The sequence below is a fragment of the Lates calcarifer genome, linkage group LG12 (assembly GCF_001640805.2).
Source record: "Lates calcarifer isolate ASB-BC8 linkage group LG12, TLL_Latcal_v3, whole genome shotgun sequence".
Classification (NCBI taxonomy): domain Eukaryota; kingdom Metazoa; phylum Chordata; class Actinopteri; family Centropomidae; genus Lates; species Lates calcarifer.
The window spans coordinates 2,472,612-2,494,173 of record NC_066844.1 but is presented as its reverse complement, the minus strand read 5'-3'; the positions used below and the strand labels follow the sequence as shown (position 1 = coordinate 2,494,173).

Genomic DNA, 21,562 nt, shown 5'->3' with positions numbered 1-21,562 from the left:
TTATTATTTGTACCCTTAAATACCCCCCACCCCACACCCAACCCTCCATCATCTGTATGATGGATGAGTGTTGCATGCACAAACATTCTCTCTCTCTCTCTTTTCTCTCTCTGGCACACACAGATGTGCAGGCACACACACAGTCATACACACACTTGCTTATCCATTATCTGTCCTTCAACAGGGGAATGAGATGTTTTGATCAAACAACTGTTACACAGCGGTGGCGAAGCTACTTACAAATGCACACAGTGGTCATTTCCTTTTGGCTACACACAGGCACAGACACACACACACACACACACAATGCAAGGCAGGGGTTCATGCAGAAGAGACGTGACTGTGTCCTTTCTATCTATCTGTGTATCTAACTAATTTTTATGTTTGGCAGTGGCTTAGGGGTTAAGGCGTCCTCCATGAACCACAACACCGTTGGTTTGAGTCTGGCCTGGGAAATGTCATTCCATCTTTCTTCCCTCATTTCCTGTCATCTATCTACTTTCAAAATCTGTTGTAAAGAAATAAAAATTAATTCATCTTAAATACAAAAGTTACTTTGCGTCTAGCCTTACAACACGTAGGGCATTATCTTGAGTGTATAACAGAATGAGGTGGATTCATGTTCTTTTCTACAGCTTGATCTATTTATTAAGGGGAGGTTTACTAATGGTTTATATGATACGGTCATTATTGTTAGTTATTAGTGCCTTGCTCAAGAGTGGCCATCAGATACTTAATAAAGAAGAGGATGTACTCACCTCCTTCACAGAGATTTTTACCAAGTGCATTCTGTGAAGTGCGCCCCATTAAAAATGAAGGACTGGTACAATTAGGGGCCTCAAACAGCCACTCATGGGGCCATAAGGCAGTTATCATTGGACAGCAGGGTCACTGTGTATCCAGAATACCAATTCAAAAGCTGTATCTCTCGCTCACACACATACACACCACAGGCAAATATCATTCTTACACCATCTCTTTCTCTGTGCCTAGCACTTCTCTCTCTCTCTCTTTCACTGTCTCTCATAAACATTCTTGCTCTCTCTGTGTCACTCCATCTCTCTCTCGTCTTGAGCAAAACACCTTTTTCGCTTAGTTGCACACACATAAATATAGCTGTACACCTAACACAAACACCTGCATTAACACAGACACACACAAGCTCCGGCATCTGTCCTACACATCTATTCTGACTTAGCCGAGCAGTACATCTCTTTCCCTCTTCACACACATACAGATTAGGTAAGCAGAGGATTTTAAATCAGAGATAAACATGCTCACTGGGTTAGGAAGGTACATGGTCTGATATTACTAGTATTACTGCATGACCACAGTGTGGACACCTGAACATTACACCCCATGTGATTTCTCAAATCTCATTCAACACTTTGGGTTTTCATTCTCCTCAGAAAAGGCTTTCCACAAGATTATGGAACCTGGCTGCAGGGATTTGTTCCCAGTCAGCCACCAGAGCATTAATGAGGTCAGCCACCGATGTTGGGTGATAAGGCCTGGCTTGCAGTTGGCATTCCAGTTCATCCCAAAGCTGCTGGATGGGGTTGAAGTCAGGGCATCTGCTCTGTGTAAAATCTTCCAGACCAAGCAGAAATCAATTTGTTTATGGACCTGGCTTTGTACACAGGTCATACTGAAAAAAAGGGCCTTCCACAAAGTCACAAAGTTTGAAGCTCACTGCTTTCTGAAATCTCACTGTATGCTGTAGTATTAAGATTCCTCTCCCAAACCATGAAAAACAGCCCCAGATTAAATGGACACAATGGGGACAGTGGCATCCCAAAACAGGCCATATGCTACACATCAGAATGTCCTGTTATGTCTACACGTGTAGTGTGTAATAATGTACTGCTTTTGTTTTTAAAAGCAACAGTAAGCTTTAACTGGTTTTCATTCATATTTTATATAAACAACACACATTCACAAGTTGTTTCCTGCTGCAAGAAAACACTAATCACAGTTATTCACAGTTATTAGCACAGCTCAGCAGAACTTCTTTTTAAGCTTGTAAAGAGTGAAGGGGAAAGTGGGAGTAGAATGTAAATGAGGTGTAGATTACACAATGAAAATTAAAGTTAACCAGTGTAATCAGTTGCTAATTATATTTTTTAAATTTTGGTTTAAACCAGATTTTCACATGGATTTTTGTGAAAATTATTATTTTTATCTTAATTTTACAAACTATATTCATCCATGACCTTAACCTAAAGAAAAAATAAAATACAATAAAATAAAATAACTAAAATAAGCTATTGGTGTAGGGGGAAAAACTCTCTCCCACTTTCTCACCCATCCCACTGTCAACACACTCTGTCTCTGTCACATGCGACACATACTTTCTCAGCTGCACATATTCACATATGCGCACCATCACGCACGCACGTGCACACTGTAGCTGACCAACATCATCACTGTCTGCCTCCTCCTGTGTTCATGCTGCAGGACCGACACGCAGCCTCTCTCCCTCTCTTGTTCTCCCTCTCTCGCGCGCGCGCACACGCACGCACACACACACACACACACAAGCATGCTGGCACATGCACCCTGACCTGCCAGCATCAGTAGCCTCGCGCAATCTCTGCTGAAACGGCGGAACAAACCCGTGGTGACACGTGTGCGCACAGGCGCGCGGCTCTAACAGACCAAGCGTGTCCACGAGCACACACATATTACACACAACAACAACAACACACACGCGAGCGAGCGCGCGCGCCACACGCACACAAGTAAAATTACCGAAGCTGCAGGTGCTTCTCAATCAGCCCAGAGAGCACATGCGCAAACAAGACGCGCGCACACACACTACTAGTGATCCAGAAAACTCCAAACACATGAAGCAGAAACCTCAAAGACTCAAAGTGTCTGCACGAAAACCAAATTTAAACAGCAAGAAACCCACATTACCCGTGCGCAAACACACACGCGCGCACGCACACACACATACACACTCACGTGCTAGCGCAAACATAAGCGCACATTAATTTATTTTGCTTTCCTACCTTCCTCGTGCATCCGCTGCAGACAGAAAGTGAGGTTCCTCCGCCAACCCGGCATGGTGATGAAGGAGAGGAGGAAGAGGAGGAGAGGTCTAGATGATGAGGAGGATGAGGGTGATGATGATGAGGGATGATGAAGAGGAGTGATGATGATGAGGGCAGTAGGCTAGATCCTGTCCGGTGGAGGTGATGACACGCAGGCGACAGCAGCCACTGCAAATATAACGATTCCCCCTGTTTCTTGTTCTTCAGTTCTTCTTCTCCTTCTTTCTTCCCCCTCTGTGTTTCTCCTCCGGTGTGTCTGTCGGTAAACGGCGAGTAGCGGCTGCTCTCTCCGGTAACGACCCCGCTGACAGTCCGTGTGACAGTCGGTCCCGCTGCGGCACCAATGGTCTCTCTCCCCCTCTCTCTCTCTTCTCTCCCTGCTCCCCTCTCTCGCTCGCTCTCTCTCTCTTACTCTCACTCTCTGCTAACAGAGTCCAGTCACCTCTCTTTCTTTCATTCTGTCTTTCTGTCTCTCTGTATTTGCTTTTCTGTGTCACCCCTGTTTTTCCATCTCTCTCAGTGGCTGTCTGGACTTTATTTTCTTTAATTTACTCTGTCTCTCCTTGTCCCTTACTATTTTGTCCCCCTTGCTCCACTCCCTCCAATCATCTTTTCCTCTCTGAGTTCAGTTTCAGTTCAAAGGGTTTTTTGCTATCCTGAGAAAACATTTTATTTCCTATTTAAATGGCTAACTTTTGGGTGTTTTTTATTAACATTTAATCAAGTAATTTCTGAATTTATAGGACACATAAGCTTATATTCTGAAGCTATACAAATAGGCTTGCATCAGGTAAGTGGAGATCCAAGGGTTTGCAAAAATGTTACTCATATCAGGCTGAATTTTTAGGAAAGGTGTAATGATGCATAACACATCCAGGACAGTGGTGGACTGAAACAATGATTCAGGCCAGGAATTTGAGTCCATCCCAGGCCACCCTGTTCATAGAAACCACCAGACCACTAATTTTGTGGGCTTAATGTCTACTTGTTGATGTAATGGTACCAGACTAGGTTATGAATTTGAACACTATGTTCATCTGGGAGGAAACTTTTCAGATTAAAAAATACAAAAAATTGGGACCAACCGATGAGTAGCTTATCTGAAAACTGAGTTTTCAAGGTATGCTATGGCATACATATCAGTGATCCTTCAAAATAAAAAATGTTGATTTCCCTGATCCACATATGGGCCACAAATTGGATAAAAGCAGTTTTAAAATCATGTCAGGCTGCATAAATCATCATTAAAGCAGTAATACTTAACAGTGCCTGTCCCTTTTTCTGTGGTTACTTACTCATCTGTCCTGCCAAAGTATATTAAAAATATATATTTTAAATTATTACACTGTCTATATTTATATTTGGATTCCAATGATAGAAATGTGTCTCAAGCAGTACTTAACATAAGCATAATATGTGTTGTACAATAATATTATCAGGCTGTAATTATGCTACGTTTGTGTTGCTGCAGCTAAACTGAGCCTATAGGTTCCACTGTAATTAACAAAGAACATATCTCTGGTAATTAGGACTACATTGTTCGATTGTAATCAGGTCAGTTTTTGTGTTCAACAGCGACGGGAAACTATACTAAGCCTGTCCTACCTGTTCTTCCTCTCTCATCACCTTGTCTCTTTCTTTTTCTATCAGTCTCCTCATCTTGTCCTGTACCTCTTCCTTACCAAAGCTGAGCTTTGATTGATGCAGTCTTTTCATTTCTGCCTGCGTCACAGAGGAAAGTAAACACAGGGTCGATTGATATTCATTTGTAGATGTCACCAGCTTCCACTAGAATATTGTTTTGCAATGAAATAAAAATAAAATACAAGTGATACCTCATTTAATATGCATTTCAAAGACTTACAGAAACGGAATTGAAAGAGCAGCATGTCAAGTTTTGTTTAAAGTTTATCAGTCTGACATCAGATGTTAGCTAGCTAGCATTAATCCTAGCTAGCGAGCTAGCTAGCTAGTTACTTCGCTCAACTAGCTGGCATTATGATAAACAGCCACTGTTTAACGTAGCACGACCGCACAGGAGCTGTTGGTCCAGTAATGACGGAGGATAAATGACAAACTACAAACAGTCTGCGAATTAAACTCTCTATTTACCTGTGTCACGTTTTAGCGGACTCAGCTTCCTGTCCAGTTTGTTGACATAATGAAAGTACCACCGTGATCCCCAAAGATTTCGGAGTTATAACAAGATAGTTCACTCCACCCACCTGCAACTACAAGCGATGACTCAGGTGATCAGGTGACAAAGTCAGTGGTCTTGGCTTTGTAAAGTATCTTTCCATCACAAAAATATCCTTTCTTTAGGCAAGTATTTCACGACTTTTATCACATACGCCTAGAGAACCCAGTGGTGGGTATGACCATGCTACAGACCAAGACGACCCTCACGCCACCGGGAAATTTCCCGTTGCTCCCGAAAGACTGACCGCCACTGATCCAGATCCAGAATATTTCCATGTCATGTAATAGTGCTGAGAAAAACGTGAAGTGTAGGGTTGGAATAATATAATACAATAATATTGGGCGAATAGAAAGAAAGAGCTGGATATTAAGATTCTGCACTCTGCAAATCCACTCAGGTGTTTTGTTGTTTTCTGGTAATTGTCTGAGGTCACTGCATGTCAGGTAGCCTACTAATAACAATGACATACAAATTCTACCTTTATTTCTTCCTGCCAGTGTGGGGATTCAAAGCTGCAACCTTCCAGTCATCAGCCTGCTCCTCTAACCTCTAGGCTAGACTCTCTACACTCTTGACATTTCATCAGGATTGAAATACAAAAACCCTAAAGTGTAGGAATTTTAAGAGTGAAAACATGCATGCAGTGGGCTACATAAAACCTGAATACCATGCACACACAGTGAATGGATAGTGGGTGTTAAACCAGAGAGTGATTTCTGCAAGCAACACCACAGTAAATGTCCTCAACTGTTCCCATGCAATGAATGTGAGGTGCTGTTGACCTTGCATCATACGTGACAGCACTTGTGCTTGTTTTGTTAATTGCATTGTCAGTGCTCCTACAAAAGTGTCACCAAGACAAATTCCCAATGCTGTCCTTTAAAATATAATTAAATGGGTGCAGACTGGGGTGCAGGTTACACAGTGTGGACACTAAGTAAAGAAACATTGCTTCTTCAGTCCAGCATTAATTCGGTTCTCTGTACCAGGAATTCCTTTATTTTGCTACGTGATTCTGATTGACAGACATGGTGGTCAAATGCTCAGCACAGGAAGTGTCAGTATGCTTCATACAAGCACTTGATAGATAGTCGAACAGCTTGAAATCCCTGCACCTTTACAACATCAGAAAACTGGAGGCTGTGTCTGACAATTTTTGTAACTTTCCAAAATGGAAAATCTGACACACACGCCCACTCAACAGCTGGCAAGGTGTCAAAAGGTGACAAAGAATTCTGGATGTGAGTTCCTGTCTCAAGCTCTCCTCCTTCCTCTTGGCCCTCCAGTCATCCATGAAGACGTAGCGGTGGCCACTCAAATATGTGCAAGCTCACATTCCTCACTGGATTGCAAAGTAATGAGAGCAGCGTTCTGTTTTGGTTCTGAGCACTCGCTGACTTGCAGAGCTGCAGAGTTGGAGATGGATCTATGTGGTGTCTTCACTGCAAGTTGCCCTTTTCACGTGATTTGTGATACTTTAAGCTTCTTTCCAGTTTAATGTTCAAAAGCAGAACTGTGCCCATGAAAATAACCTCCGGCAGCTCCACTGTCACATCCATCTACTACGTGTTCCCTAATTCAGTCTCTGTGGAGCCTCAGAGTACATCAGTGTGACATCACAGATGAGGGGGTGGAACGGGCTATTCGGCTTCATTTGGTGATAGTATACTGAAGACACTATTCACCAGTACAAACTGAGCTGCCCTGAGGCATAGGAAGAGCAGATTTAAATACACGTTTCCCTTTCAGTGGCTTCAGCTGTGGACTCATAGTTACATGATACACACATGAAAACACACACAATCACAATCCTAAATACTGTAGTTGTCCTTGAAAGTGTTGCGTTCTCTCTTTCTTTCTCCAGCACATACCCAGGCTTTACACATGACAAAGTCTTCAGAGAGCGCAGTTTCTAAACTAACTGTTAGGATGCGCTTGAAGGTTCATTCATTCATCACAAGGCCCACATACTTGGTGTCTGAATGCTTTTTGACTTCCATAACATTAACAGCCACATAGCAAGGAGTTAAATACAACGGAACATTAACCATCAGCAAAGAAACCACAGACAGGGACAGCCAGTGTGTCCTCCTCATAGTAATTTATATCAGATTAAGTTTTCCTTTCTTTCATTAGGATGAAGCACTTGTTGCTGTGATGGTCCTTTGCTGACAGAGCTCATCTCCTCTCGACTGCTATCTATCTAACTGTAAAGTAACTATATCTATATATTAGCAACACCGGAATAAAGGAAATTCTCCCATTTCCTTTCCTTTAAATGTTGTTGTTAACTTTCTGTTGTTAATTCTGAATAAAAAGACTGGATTCACATTTTTGTGCCATGCTAACCCTGCTAGCCTAGTGGTGTGGCTTTCGGGATGGCAATAAGTCTGGACTGAAATATCACAGTAACTATAACTGAATGAATTGCTATTACATTTTGGACATTAATTTAATTTGTCCAGTATTTTGGCTCATGACTGAATACCTGCAAAATTGCTGAAATTCCGATCAGCCTATGTTTAGTGCTAACTAGCAAATGTTCTTTAAAAAGATTTTGTACATGGAAAATATTACATTTACTTAAAGTCTGCCTGTGTGTGGGGGTTATTATGAGCATGCAAGTACAGCCTAAAAAAGCTGCTACCATGGCTGTAGACTCTTAGTCTTGTTTAATCAAAGAAAGCTAACTGAAATAATCTTATCTAGACTCTGATGTAAGATTGATAAGGGTGCTGATTGATAGTTATCAGCTATTACAATGTGAGAAAGACGTTTCAGGAAACTCAATGAAAATTGGATAAGATATAGGTGCAGCATAAATTAATTATCAAGTTAATTATTAACATTTTTGATTACACTTTATTACTTTTGTGGCATTGTGGCTTTTAAACAACATGTAAACCAGCAGTGGACATTAAAAATCTGCGCTAAAGTCCATACCGACAGTTCTTTTACGCTGAATAGACCACCACAGGACTGCAACTCCTCACTGAAAGTAGAGTCAGCAGCTCGCTCAGGTTGGTTCTGTAGCAGGTAAAATCCACATCCTGGTTATTACAATAAAATTACCTACACAATATAAATAAATCAGATATCATTAAGACATCACAATACTGACATATGATTAAATTAACTTGAATTAACTATTCATTTGAACCAGAATTATGTGAGTGAGTGAGTGAGTGGAGGAAGCTGATATCCAACTTACAATAAAAAAGGCAAAGCATTCAGCTTTATTGACTGGGATAAATTCTTGTACTGTTATGGCCCCCTGGGTAATGAGAGGATCTTGACTGTGCTGCTCACACTCACACATTTGCACAATACACAACCTCACACACATTGTATGAAACTTAGAGGGCTGTTTGGTGGAGGAGTCTGACCTCTTGTGGTAAGTCACTGGAGGTGCAGTGCAATTTTTCCCTCTGCAATATTGTGTGACTTAAGTCAGTGATCCATGGGCTACCTGCATTGCAAACTGCTGACTTAATCAAATTAACATACACACATACACAACCACACACTCTAAAACCCCTTCTCCTTACTGCAGTGTTCACTCTAAACCCTATATTTCAAACTCACACAGTCTCTTCACCCACAGTCTCTCTCTCTCTGTCCCATCGCTGCCCACTGACCAGATGTTACACACAGAACAAATTAAAACTGGAGGAGAATTTTGATGATGCATGCTGTAGAACTGAAATGAGAGCACACACACTGCAGTGCTTCCTCTTTCACTCACAATCATACACACAGTATGTACTTTCAATTTTATCATTAAACTACAACCAGGAATGTGACAGAGATAGGAAAAGAAAGACTCTGATAATATAACATGTGCTTACCATGAAAGAACCTGCTGACATGGTGCAACAAATAAAGTAAATAAGCAGAGAGCTTTTCAATGACAAAAGTGCAGGTCAGCAGAAGTTTTGAGTATTACAGCAGATATGCTGTGTGGGCAAAAATGCACAAAGAAGTAATACTACATAGTTTTTCTTCAGTGCAACTTTTCCCACATGGATGGAACCTGGTGGTGGTGATGGTGGGTGGGGGGTAGCTCAGGTTTGTTTTGCTGCTACAGCGCTTTCTAATTATTAATTCTAATTAACTTGCTCGTTAAACAGAATGGCACCAAAATGACTTTCTGAATTTGAGGCAGGTTCAAAAATCTATCAAATCTCTTGTCATCATTGTGATGACTCATTACTGTTGACAGATAGAATCTGTAGAAATTTCTGTTCTTACAGAGAAGGAAGAGGCCTCTCTTGCTGATGTAGTTCTATGTGGGGGGCAGAAGTCTCTTCTAGCTCTTGTAATTCTAATTAACTTGCTCGTCATGGCCCATAAAAAGCAAAATAATAATAATAATAAAACATGTTTCTTCGTGGGTTATTTTACGCGAAAAAATGAGCAGTCGTTGTTTCTGGGCAGAGAGGAGGCTACGTTACCTTTAGCTGTTCCAAATAACCATTTTTATTTCTGCTGATTGGAGGAAGACAGCTGATCGAGGAAAGACAGAAACCCTCTGAAAGAATCTGTTTTAGTGGTTTCTTTGTATCAGGACACGCCTGTTGTAGGTAATCTGAGCAGCTGGAATGTTCTACCTGAGCTGTAGGCTACCAATTAACGGGGGGAGTAGCCGGACAGGAGCTGGTGTGCGGAAAGGAGGAGGCTCTTCAGCTGACGTGAGTCTGTGGACGGGAGCTCCACACGTGACTGACTTGATGCTCTTGTACAGAAGCCTGGACGGAGGTAAAGAGCAGAGGACTGCAAGAGAGGAGAGTCAGCCTTCAGTCACACAGCATCATCACCCGGAAGCCAGCATCTTCACTCGAGACATTTTTTAATTATATAGGCTATATTTTTGTAAATCTGTGTCTTTTTTATTTTTATAGACAATAAACACCGATTTTGATATTTTCCATCACAAACTGCAAACTCATCCCTACACCCATCATCTCCAACGGCTTTGTGTTTTTTGTTTTTTTAAATCCCACATGGTGTTGTGGATGTGTCGGCCGGCTGCAGCGGTGCTCGCGGCGCTGACCGCCTGTCTGTGCTACGGTCCGCTTCTGTGCGCGGCGGCGAGAAACCAACAGCTCAATTACCGACCGATCATCGGTAAGATTCCGTCCGTGTGAATGACCGTTTGTGTCTGTCCCTGCCGTGCAGAGACCGGCTGTAAACGCTGGTCATGATGGCTCTTATGTAATTCTCATCGAGAATGTTCGAGAAAAGGTGTGTGTGTGTGTGTGTGTGTGGACAGAGAGGGTATGTGTGTATGTTTTAAGCTGTTCGCGTGCTTACTATTATGTCATCTTTTAAATGCAACCAGCTAATGCACATCCTATAGTGTATCTTACTGTGTATGTCCTCTGGAGTGTCTTATGTTTCTGTGGGCTGCAGATACAGAGATACTTCACTGAAACCGCATCAGTTTGACCAAAACCAGCGTTAATTTCAGTAATTCTCAATATGTTGTATAAGTATTAGAGGTTAATACCATCCGTCAGTGTAAATATATCCCATATCCTCATTTATCTTCAAAGGTATGTTTCAGCACAAAAATAACACTAAATATTTGTAAATAGCACTTAGTATAAGTATTTCCAACACTTTAAATACATCTCCTGGTGGTTATAGGGGGTGGGGTGGGGGTGAATGAATGATTAGATTGGATTGGTTGAAAGTAGGGATGCACCGATACCACATTTTTTCAATCTAATTACAAGTAATTACATTTGAGTACTTGCCGATACCGAGTACCAATACAAGTACTTATTAATGCCATTACACTTTGTACATTTACATGAAAACGTGTTTTATTTTCATCAGATATTGTTTCATTCTCTGGCTGTAACAAAGTGCTGTGACTGACATTTGAACATTCCATTATATATGGCATTGCCATACATTTTACCTCAAATAGAAGTACTGTTATTGACATTTTAGCATTTAACTGCAAACAGCCTTGCCACATATTTCACTTAAATATAGCCGTGAAACATAACTGTACCAACAGAAAACTGGCAGAACAACTAAGGCATTATCATGTAATCAGCAATGCCTGTCTGTGAGAAGTCTATTTTGAAAAAGTGAGGGGCAGGTTTTTTTTTTAATGAAAAGCAGCTTCTCTGCATTATCAGCTGTTAGTCTGTTTCAGTTTTCATCTACAATGTGGGACACTGAGCTAAAAAGCCTTTCACTTTCCACACTGCTGCTGTTTTTTAGATGTTTTATCAGATTGCTTGTGTTGAAAGTACTTGCTTTCGTCCCTCCTCTTGACAGCTTTGCAGAGCATAATTTGCTTTTGTTAGCACCATCCACTTTGAAATACCCCCACACCGCCGACATTGCTCCTCCTTGCTCTCAATTAGCACCCGACCGCCCAAATGAACGCTGCCATAAAGTGGTATTGGGTGCTGTGGTATCAGGACACTTTTATGAACAGGAGTACAAGTACAGGAACAGGGAACTGTTGCTGGTGTCAGTATCGGTGCGTCCCTAGGTGAAAGGCTGCTTGTGATTTAATTATCCTTTGTTTGTCTTTCCATGATGTTTGTCTCATTATAATTAGATATAATATGAGAGGTCTGTAAATGTTTGCTCTAGGTTATTACATTTAACACACATCAGGTTTCATAACACCATCAGTCTGCTTGTTTAAAAAACAGTCTCTGTCTTTACTGATAGGACAGCAGAACTATGACAGTACAGTTTGTTATCTGGATGCAGCTGTGGTCAGAAGTCAGAGCAAGTTTCCAAACTGAGACCTTGACTCATGACTTGTGGTTATAAGTAAAGCAACAAGTGCATTAACATCCTCATACTGTTCTAGATTTTGTGTGTCACCTCATTCAGGTGTTGCCTGTGTTTTGGCAGCAGGAACAATTATTACGTGTTTGGTTTAGTTTTGAATATGTCAGATTTTTTCTCATCAAATACAGAATGTACTCTAATGAAAAAGGATATGGTGCCAAGAGTTCATTCCTCTGTACTCTGAGGCAGATTAAAAGTTCCTGAACTTTTTTTAAATTTTAAATTAATTGTAGGTAGGTCTAACTGTCCAGGCTTGATGGAGGTGATCTCTGACTACTTTCTAGCTATGAAAACTACTTTAATGCTAAATACTACCTTTTGAATTGTGTGCTGACAGGAACTGAAAGTTGGCCCTAAATGATCGGTCAGATACTCAGTCTTCGTCTGCAAATATTTTCCTTGTCAAAGAAAAAATCTGTTATGTTATCTGTCTCTTCTTCTGCCAAGGTGTGCTGGCACAGGAAAACCTTCCAGGAGACCAGCTTGCTCAGGGCTCCTCTTACATCGCAGCCTCATATGTCAAATACCTAGAGGGAGCCGGGGCCAGGGTTGTACCCATCAGGTACAGTAATTATGCTATTAGATTAGTGACCTGCAGAGTTATGAATCAGACTGGATTCGTCTGTCATGGGGAGTTCAATGCACATCGCAGCTTCACTATTTTCCCACATACTCAGATTCATGCAGTTACAACCTGCTTCACATGGAAATATAGTGATTTCAAGATGTAATCCCTACATTTCCAGTCAGATTTAGTGACATTTGTGGTTACTGTGGCAACAGTATCTTCTTATACAGTAGAAGAGCAGCTGGTGGATCAGTTTACTATGCAGCCAAACAAAATTATTATTGAATAAACAAACATCAATAATGATGTAGATATGATCTGCTTCATGAAGAGATTATGTTGCACAAGTATTTCCACACAACAGCAGGGCACATGTGGCTTATCATACTTCTTAAAAACACACAACTGTCAGCATTTGTCTTTCACATGTTCAGGGGGATTCCTTTTATAGGAATCCTGCTAGAAAATTACTAAAAGAGCAATAGTTCCTGTCTGTTGTACATGTTACGATGTGATGCCAGTCTGACTCACAGCACCATCAGTCATGGTGCCTGATGTAGTCTGATGTGGGCGGAGCCTATACAGGTGAGAGGGAGGCTTTTCCTCTCCTCCTCCCTGTATATGAATGGTCAGTGACAGAAAAGCCCTCAGCCTGCCCACAGACTCAGTATCCTCTACATGTTGAGGTCACAGTCATTCTGATTTATATTGTCTAAATTCTCATTCATTCAGACTGATCTGGTCTGACTGGTCATTGGTCACTGAGCAAAAAGTGCCTCTATGTGTAGAAATCTGCTGCTTTAATCCAGAGTGATTCATCATGCATTTGACTGTCTTTGATAGTTGATGGGTTTCACCAGGTTCTGTTGCTTGCCATTTTTTTTGTTCTCCAGAATCAATCGCACACAAGAAGAGTATGCAAAGATATTCTACTCAATAAATGGGTGAGTTAAACAGTGTTCTGCTCTTTATATGACACAGTGACCTGTGTATCATCCTCTGTCATTGTCTACAGTGTACTACAGGGTTTTATTGGCCATGTGTACACAACTTCTAAAAGAAAAAAACAGACTGGATACAAAGAGATTACACGTCGCAATGGTTTGTATCCGCTTATACTCCATACCATGTTAGCTGACTGGATACAATGGTTATCAGGCTAAGAGGGTAGTTTTGCATTTTGCATCCCCAGAAATGACCTATGATCAGAGTCAACATTTGTTTTTTGACTGAATTAAACGCTACATTTACTAACAGTGGTGTAACCAGGAGGTGCTTGGGGGCGCACAGGGTGCATGTCACATCTTCTACTGTTTTGAGCTGCATTACCCAGCATGAAGCTGAAATGTCTAACATGTAGCATGGTCTCTCGTTAGGTTGTTGCTGCCAGGAGGAGATGTAGATCTTCAAACGTCACAATTCAGTCAAGCTGCCAAGATCTTTTACAACTTGGCTCTGAGGGTAAGACATTAAAACAACAAATTGTTACTGCTCTAACCTGATTTTCCTGGTTTCATTTTCCTCTCATTAAAGGACAGGTTCTCATTTTTCAGGTCTATGTATTAGACTCATGCTATTTGATTGCTGTAATTGTCCTTACTGGCAGTCAAGAGATCTCTTCTTTTCCAATGTAAGCAATGAGGGACAAAAGTCTTTTTAATGCCAATTGAAAAGATTGATAAAGATTGCCAAAGTAGCTTCACTTGGACCTTTAGAACATATTTTACACCAATGGATCTTCAGAATGTTGTAACCGGGATAAAATCTGAATGTTGAAGGTCCTTTGTATAAAGGTATGAGAGTGAAGCACTTGGGTTGTAGATAAAAAGCACATTCTGTGTGGAAAGTCCTTGGATATCACTGTTTACAGGTTATAAAATGGCATTCCACCTCCCCTCTCCTTCCTCACGCTCTTATCTTCCACAGGCCAACGATGCTGGGGACTACTTCCCCATCTGGGGAACTTGCCAGGGCTTCCAGCAGCTGTCTGTCCTCACAGCCAACAAAAACCTGCTCACCCTCACTGATACCAAGGCTGTGGCTCTACCACTCACACTCACACTAGGTATTCTTCAGCGTCCCTGTCCTCTGCTGTTTGTCATGAGGCTTGCCTTTTCTCCTGTTGCACTCATCTCTTTTCTAAGCTGGAATTCATGTTTCAGCTTACAGTCCTTTTCATTTTCTTTTCTCTTTGCACGCCTATGCAGTTCTGAGCAAAAGCCTAATTGGGGGATTAGGTGAAAACATCTTTGAGCCAAAAAAAACATAAGCTTCAGAATTACTGCCTAATATTTTTGCTCTTTATGTTGTGTCTAACATACAGTCTAGAACTATAATATTAAGTATTATTTTATTTTTAACAGTAGAATGATGGATCCCTTTTACTGGGACCCTTCTAGGAATGTATCACAAAGAGCAACAATTACTATGTGCATGATTTTTCCAAGTTGTAACACCCATCTGCCTTCATAGTAACAGTCATGGAGCTAAATGTGGAAGTGATGTGGGCGGATCCCACCTCTTAAGATTAACGCTCATAGTCTTGAGTTACGTTAATTCTTATAACACCAAATATTGTTACTTGCTTAAACTTTACAGTTGTGATTCATTTTTGATTCTCAGCAAGTAGTGGTGTCATTGTTCAATAATAACTGCTCAATAAAAGGTGACACACCACAGCTCTCTTATCTCTTCATGAAGTACATCATTGCTTATTTTTAGTACAAATGAAGTGGAATTCCTTTTATAGAATTCCTGCTAGAAAATATCTAAAAGAGCAAAACTTTCTAACACTAAACTTCTTCAAAATGTGGCTTGTATTCGACCCACAGCAGCATTACTCATGGTGCTCAGAATGGTAGGATGTGGGCGTATCCCATGCAAATGACACAGACCATCAATGGCATATGATCTATATGGAAGAGTCATTTTGATTTCTGCTATGTTTAAGGAACCGTGTGTAAATAAACATAAAAGCAAAGATTAAACAGCTTTTTAATTACCTTTTAAAATGAACTATAACTTACTCTCCACCTGTTTGTCTTTACCATAAATCCGCGTCTGCCCACTAGCGGCCCAGTCCAGTCGCCTGTTTCGGAATTTTCCTAAGGATCTGCTGCAGTCTCTGGCTGAGGAAAACATCACTTCTAACTTTCACAGCTGGAGCCTGTCAGTGCAGGTAATAACTGTTCTGCTTTTTCCAGTTTACTTTCACATTCATTATCTAAGGGAGTCAGGTACCTTTGAAAAGCATGGATGGGGAGTGAACCCATGACCTTTGGTTTACAAGACCAACACTTTACCACTTGGCCACCATGCTTCACTACATATGGGCCTGAAGAGTAAATGCAGGGAAGTAAATAAAAAATAAATACAAGGAATCTGCTCCACTGTATGTTCTTGTTAAAAACAACAATGTTTAAACTCACCTCTTAATTGACCTATCAAATTACAATACATCAGTTAATTTGAACAAAGTTCTATATACATGTATTTATTATTTGTGACATGCAAACATTTTATATTAATATCAAATCTGTGCCTTTGCACCAACAGAACTTCAGTCGAAATGCGAAGCTAAAGAGGTTTTACAAGATCCTGTCCACTAACAACGATGGGAAGAAAGAGTTCATTTCCACCATGGAAGGTACTGTTCATTGTACTTTGAGTGACAGATCATTTATGTTTTTCAGCATACAAATGGCACCAGATCACCAAATGACACCATTACTTGGACACCTCAGTCAGTCCTGCAGGAAAAAAGAAATGATGATCTGATAAAAATGACTTCCACTTTCTTAAATTGTTCAGAACACAAATTAGAGCACTGAGTCCTGTGTTTCAGAGAATCTACAATAACATAAAGCTGTCTATTCTTTTTAACTATATCTTACTGATGTTGATTATTCAGCTTCAGGTGATGTTTGGAGCTGCAGAGGTGATCAAACAGATGAAATGATGATGACAGTGATCGATGGTCTTATTGACATCATCCAAAGATAATGGCTAGAATGACTTCTTCAGTACATGATGGAGTTGTTGTTTGCTGATAGTGTGTCTGGTTTTTCTTCAGCCTACCGTTACCCATTTTACGCTGTTCAGTGGCATCCAGAGAAAAGCCCCTTTGAGTGGATAGATAAGCCGGGCATGATTCACTCCACTTCTGCTATAAGAGCCAGTTTCTACACTGCCAGCTTCTTTGTCTCTGAAGGTAAACACGTGGAACCTCTGTGTGGTTTATTCTTTTAAATGCTAGGTCCTTTTTCTGGATTCCTTTGTTCAAGACAAATGCATCATAGGAATGATTTCTGCCCAAACAGTTTCTACTCCTCTTACAAATCATTCTTCATTAGATTTGTTGCAGATTACAATGAGACTGAAAACAACCAATTTAGTAGCTTTTCTGGAGATTTCAGTCATATCACTTAATCTTCATTAGCAGATAAATTTCAATTTCAAATGCCAATTTTGTCTGAGTACTTTCAGGATTGTGTGTCCATGTTGGCGTAATGTCAACTAAAGAAACTAATTATGTCATTTCATGCACAAATTTTTTTTGTGATTCTCATCAATTATAGTAGATGAGGCTTATTTGAACTAAACTGTCATAATGTTTGAATTATTCAAGTTCAAATTAAATTCAGTGACACATCAGGTACTGAGCAGTCCTGTAGATGTTGGTGGCATTTCACCCAATCATCTTTGTACAAAGCCCAAATTATTACCACGTAAGAAAGATAGTTAAATCACTACATTATTCTTTTCTCTTCATTCTCCCCCTTTTTTCTTCCTTTCTTTCTCTCTTCCAGCCATGAAGAATCACCATAATTTCTCCAGTCTTCTGGAGGAAGAGAGAGCTCTCATCTACAACTTCTCTCCCATCTACAGAGGCATACACGCTGTCTTTGTTCAGAACTATTACTTTGATTGATGGACAGAAAATGAAACAGACCTGGGCTCAGTCTATAGTCAGAACCTGTCATTGGTAGAACATTGTCAACAATGTCATCTATAGTATCCTCAAACATCAAATCAATATTAAGCAGTGTACCATAGCTGATTTGCACAGTAATAGGAAATGCAGAAGTGCCAACAGTTCAGTGACTATACAGTATACAGCAGTGAACAATACTAGAAGTAAATGAAATAAAATGTTATACTCAAATGATTTTTCTAATACCATAAAAGTACAAAATCAAACAGTGTCAATGTGTGTAGATGGAAATGTAATTTAGATATAGCTTACAGTGATAGCTGCCACTGATCCAGTACAGCAATTCAAAAAACAGTGATTACTTTTACTCTGCATTTCCAAGATGTTGCAGGATTTTTCTACACCCATGTTTAAAAAAGTAAAACATTAGCTAACATTTTTGGAATAATAAAACCATTTAGAATAGAATTTAAGTACATGAAACTCATCTATATGCCATAACACATTTCATATAATTCCTACATTAACACAGTGTTATGATTCTATTTTTTTTTTTAAATATGACTGTCCAACTAATCTGTATATGAACCATTTCTACTGTTTCATCTCCAGAATTATATATGATAAATTATGGCAAATAACCTAGGTTTGCATACACCTACTCTGGGGCCAATATTTTCTAAATCACTGCTATTTCAATTTTATCTATGTTAACATGTTTTCTGATGTCAGTCAGATAACATGAGATCTGAGCAAAGATAAATGCACCCTTCTCTGGAAACAGCACCTCTGATTTTTCACCAGGTTCCCTTTGGTGAGCACCAGCACCAGAGCTCCCCCTGTGTGATTGTTTGGCTTGAGTGAATAATTAAACTAAAATGTAATATTTTGGACAAATGAGCCAGTCTAATTAGATGTACCCCTATCATGCAATCATTAACTTGGTGTGTACCACTTTAGAAAACTTGTGCAGATATTTCCAGTCTCTTAATTCGAAAGCTTCTCTAGTCTGTGACATTGCAGTGTAAGCCTGTGTAAGTACAGACAAGCACTGAATTTCACAAGTTTGCACATTGCCGTTTGCTTCTTTGGGAGGGACTGTTAGCCTTTTTTAAAGGTTGGTGTCAGTACAACCAAAGCCTGATGGAAATGACAGTTAAGCCCAGGTTTAAAATGGATCACCGACTTACCTCCTTTCCCATGTTGTATTTGATCATCAGCAGGGGACTACTCAAAGGACCAGGGTGTATGATTTAGGGGGATCTATTGGTAGAAATAGAATATGTTTTCATTAGTGTATTATCAGCTGTAACTGTGAATCACTGTGTTGTCATTGGCTCTACATAGGGAGTGGATCTTCTTCCACTGAGCTTGCCATATTTGCATATGCTCCTCCATGTTTCTACAGAAAACCAGAGTGGATACTGGCTCTAAAGAAGGCCTTTTGTGTTTTTATGTTACCCCAAGGCCACCACAGGTTCTCCTCCAAGCTTGGAGAGAGAGAGGTATTCAGTTGGTTGAAATCTACAACCTCACCACTAGATGCCACTAAATCCCACAGCCTGGTCCTTAAAGTTAAGTTAGATTGTAACAAACTGTTTTTTCAATATCAGTGTGAAAAGTGAATGTTAGTCTTAAACATTTCCTCTGCAGAAATGCTACCATACTTTGCTACATGTAATTTTTCATTTTAATGTGTTGGCTTTATTTTACATTATCTTGCTAATCCCCCAATATCTATCAGATACAGCATCTTACATCTGCCATCCAGGAATGACAACTTTCAGGAAATACTTTAAAGTATTGTAGAAATAGTCTTGTTTTGAAGTTGCATTATCATTGTTCCAGGAAGAAATATCAATAACTCACAAACCTCTACAGGTGACTTTTGAGAAACAGTTTATCTAAACATGATTGTACTCTGTGTGTCTTTGTGGACATTAAAAAAAGTATTTTGTATAACATGTTGTCAGAGTATACCACGTCTCTAAACATTATCAGGATTTGAGAAAGTATAGTATCCACACCGGCGCACATTATTTATTTATTTAGATTTTACATTGGAACATACTTTAGTAGGCTTATGACATCCACTTTGTACAAAGGGGGACTGAAACCTGAAACCTTTGTAGGAATGATGTTTCTTATGACAGTAACAATGCTGATGGAAAAAATGGATGGTGAGGATCAGTTCACGATTGAACAATTTAACCTTGAATGTTTAATGATGTGGTAAGGCATGATAAGTGTGTTGAGATATTTTGAAGTATTTATCAGCCACCATCCTCAAACTACTATACCAAACCAATAAGGCTTGTTATTTTTGGTTTTTAACAGACAAAGGACTTTTCTGGGGGGTTGCTTGCTTGTTTTTGTATACCTTCATCACACATCAAAATGTTATATTTTGTTGTTGCGAGAGAAAGCACGTAAAGTCCTCTTGTGAAAAATACAACCAAAGCAAAATTAAATACATGAATAAATAAAAAATATTCATTAAAAATCCATTGTTTTCATTTTTGTTTTTTTTTTTGCTAGCAGTCAGTTGGTGCATACATGATACATGATGGACATGAATAAACTTTTAAACATTAGGACTTTAGAAAGAAAGAAAAAAGTGTCTTATGTGTTATTTATAACCACATGTAACAAATCTTTGTATTATTTAAAAAATAACTATTAAATAAATTAGACAGAGCTCAGAGAAAAATAAAGATTGTGTGGTGTTGCGTTTTGTTGTCTGTGCAAAGGTCTGCCACTAGATGGCATCATGATACCACTGAATACACACTGACAGTCATAAGACTTAACAGTGGGGATCACACTGTCACTGTGTGTGGATTTGATTTCCAGGATTTTATATATTCCTACAACATAAGATCAAAAGTTATAGAAGTCAAAGGACTAATATAGATACTCAGGATAGATACTATGTAAGCTGAGGAAGAATGTGTGATTCCATCAAAGGCTTGCAAGCCAATGATATGTTTCTGTTGCTTTAGTAAGGTAGGAAAATCTTCCCTGTTTTAGCAGTAATATAACTCAAAGCAAACAGATGGAGGTGTTTTCAGTTTGCTCCATCTCAAATTATCCCTTCATGTTGTCAGAATGTAATGATTTGATTGTCATACAGTTTCCTACTCTACCAAAAACCTGTGAATGCAGCACTTCAGATACCAGTGTGTGGGACTTGGGAGCATCTCTTCCACTCTGCTGACCTCAAAAAGTAGTGCTGAAAGTTTTTTTTCTCTGAAACATGGGCATTGAATTAAATATTTATTCAGGCATAAACTGTTCTTTGGTCACCGCTGTTTCATACATTATACATAACAGACTTGGCCGCTGATCCTTAGATACAGTGTGTGTATTTGTGATTGCCCCTGTGTGTGACTGCTTGCTACTGAGATATCTGACTGTAGATATAAAGACTTGTCTAGACAACAGATCAAGTTAACGCTCACTCTAGGCACCTCTTGAGTGAGTTGGAGTTTTTCTACCCAGAGGGACTTATAGACATTCACACAGATGCTCCTTGGCTTCTTTTTCATGGCTTTGTTGAGTTGTTGCAGGATCTTTTTCTTTCATCTGATGTACTGAAGCTTCAAGGATCATCCGAAAGATAAGCAGTGTTTTTAAAGATGTCTTGAGCAGAGAGGAGAGGACATAAGGAGAAAGAGGAAAGTGAAATGGACTGAAGAGAGGAGAGAAAACAACAGAGGATGCAAGGATAGAGTGAAACGAGGGAGGAAGGAAAACAGAGGGAGGAGGAGTGAAAACAGCTGTCAGGACAAACACAAGTTAGACTGGAGGGCTGGAGGAGAGAATGAATGAGGCGAGAGGGAACGAGGCACCCAGCCAGCATGTCGTTGTGGGACACACATGAGTTTGATGGGCCATATTTGTCCACTGTCTCCATACAGGCCTAATGTGTGTCTGCCTGTGTGGAGGTTAATGGGGCCAAGTTGAGTTGCAAGTGGGGC

General features: G+C 40.0%; 1 protein-coding gene and 3 non-coding genes across 4 annotated transcripts; 1 reads left to right on the top strand and 3 right to left on the bottom strand.

Moving 5' to 3' along the window:
- The first annotated feature begins 9,971 nt into the window (after window positions 1-9,971).
- On the top strand, window positions 9,972-20,089 carry zgc:171566. Its single transcript, XM_018661970.2, has 9 exons — window positions 9,972-10,383; window positions 12,529-12,643; window positions 13,543-13,593; window positions 14,026-14,110; window positions 14,576-14,714; window positions 15,721-15,827; window positions 16,205-16,295; window positions 16,722-16,859; window positions 17,458-20,089. Exons 1-9 carry the CDS (start codon window positions 10,260-10,262, stop codon window positions 17,577-17,579), a joined length of 972 nt encoding a protein of 323 aa, XP_018517486.1. The 5' UTR covers window positions 9,972-10,259; the 3' UTR covers window positions 17,580-20,089.
- LOC127143150 (U7 small nuclear RNA) lies at window positions 13,083-13,139 on the bottom strand. Its single transcript, XR_007814375.1, has one exon. It is a non-coding gene; the product is annotated as a U7 small nuclear RNA (small nuclear RNA).
- On the bottom strand, window positions 15,380-15,434 carry LOC127143152 (U7 small nuclear RNA). Its single transcript, XR_007814377.1, has one exon. It is a non-coding gene; the product is annotated as a U7 small nuclear RNA (small nuclear RNA).
- On the bottom strand, window positions 15,897-15,968 carry trnat-ugu (transfer RNA threonine (anticodon UGU)). The gene has a single exon. It is a non-coding gene; the product is annotated as a tRNA-Thr (tRNA).
- Window positions 20,090-21,562: the final 1,473 nt, after the last annotated feature.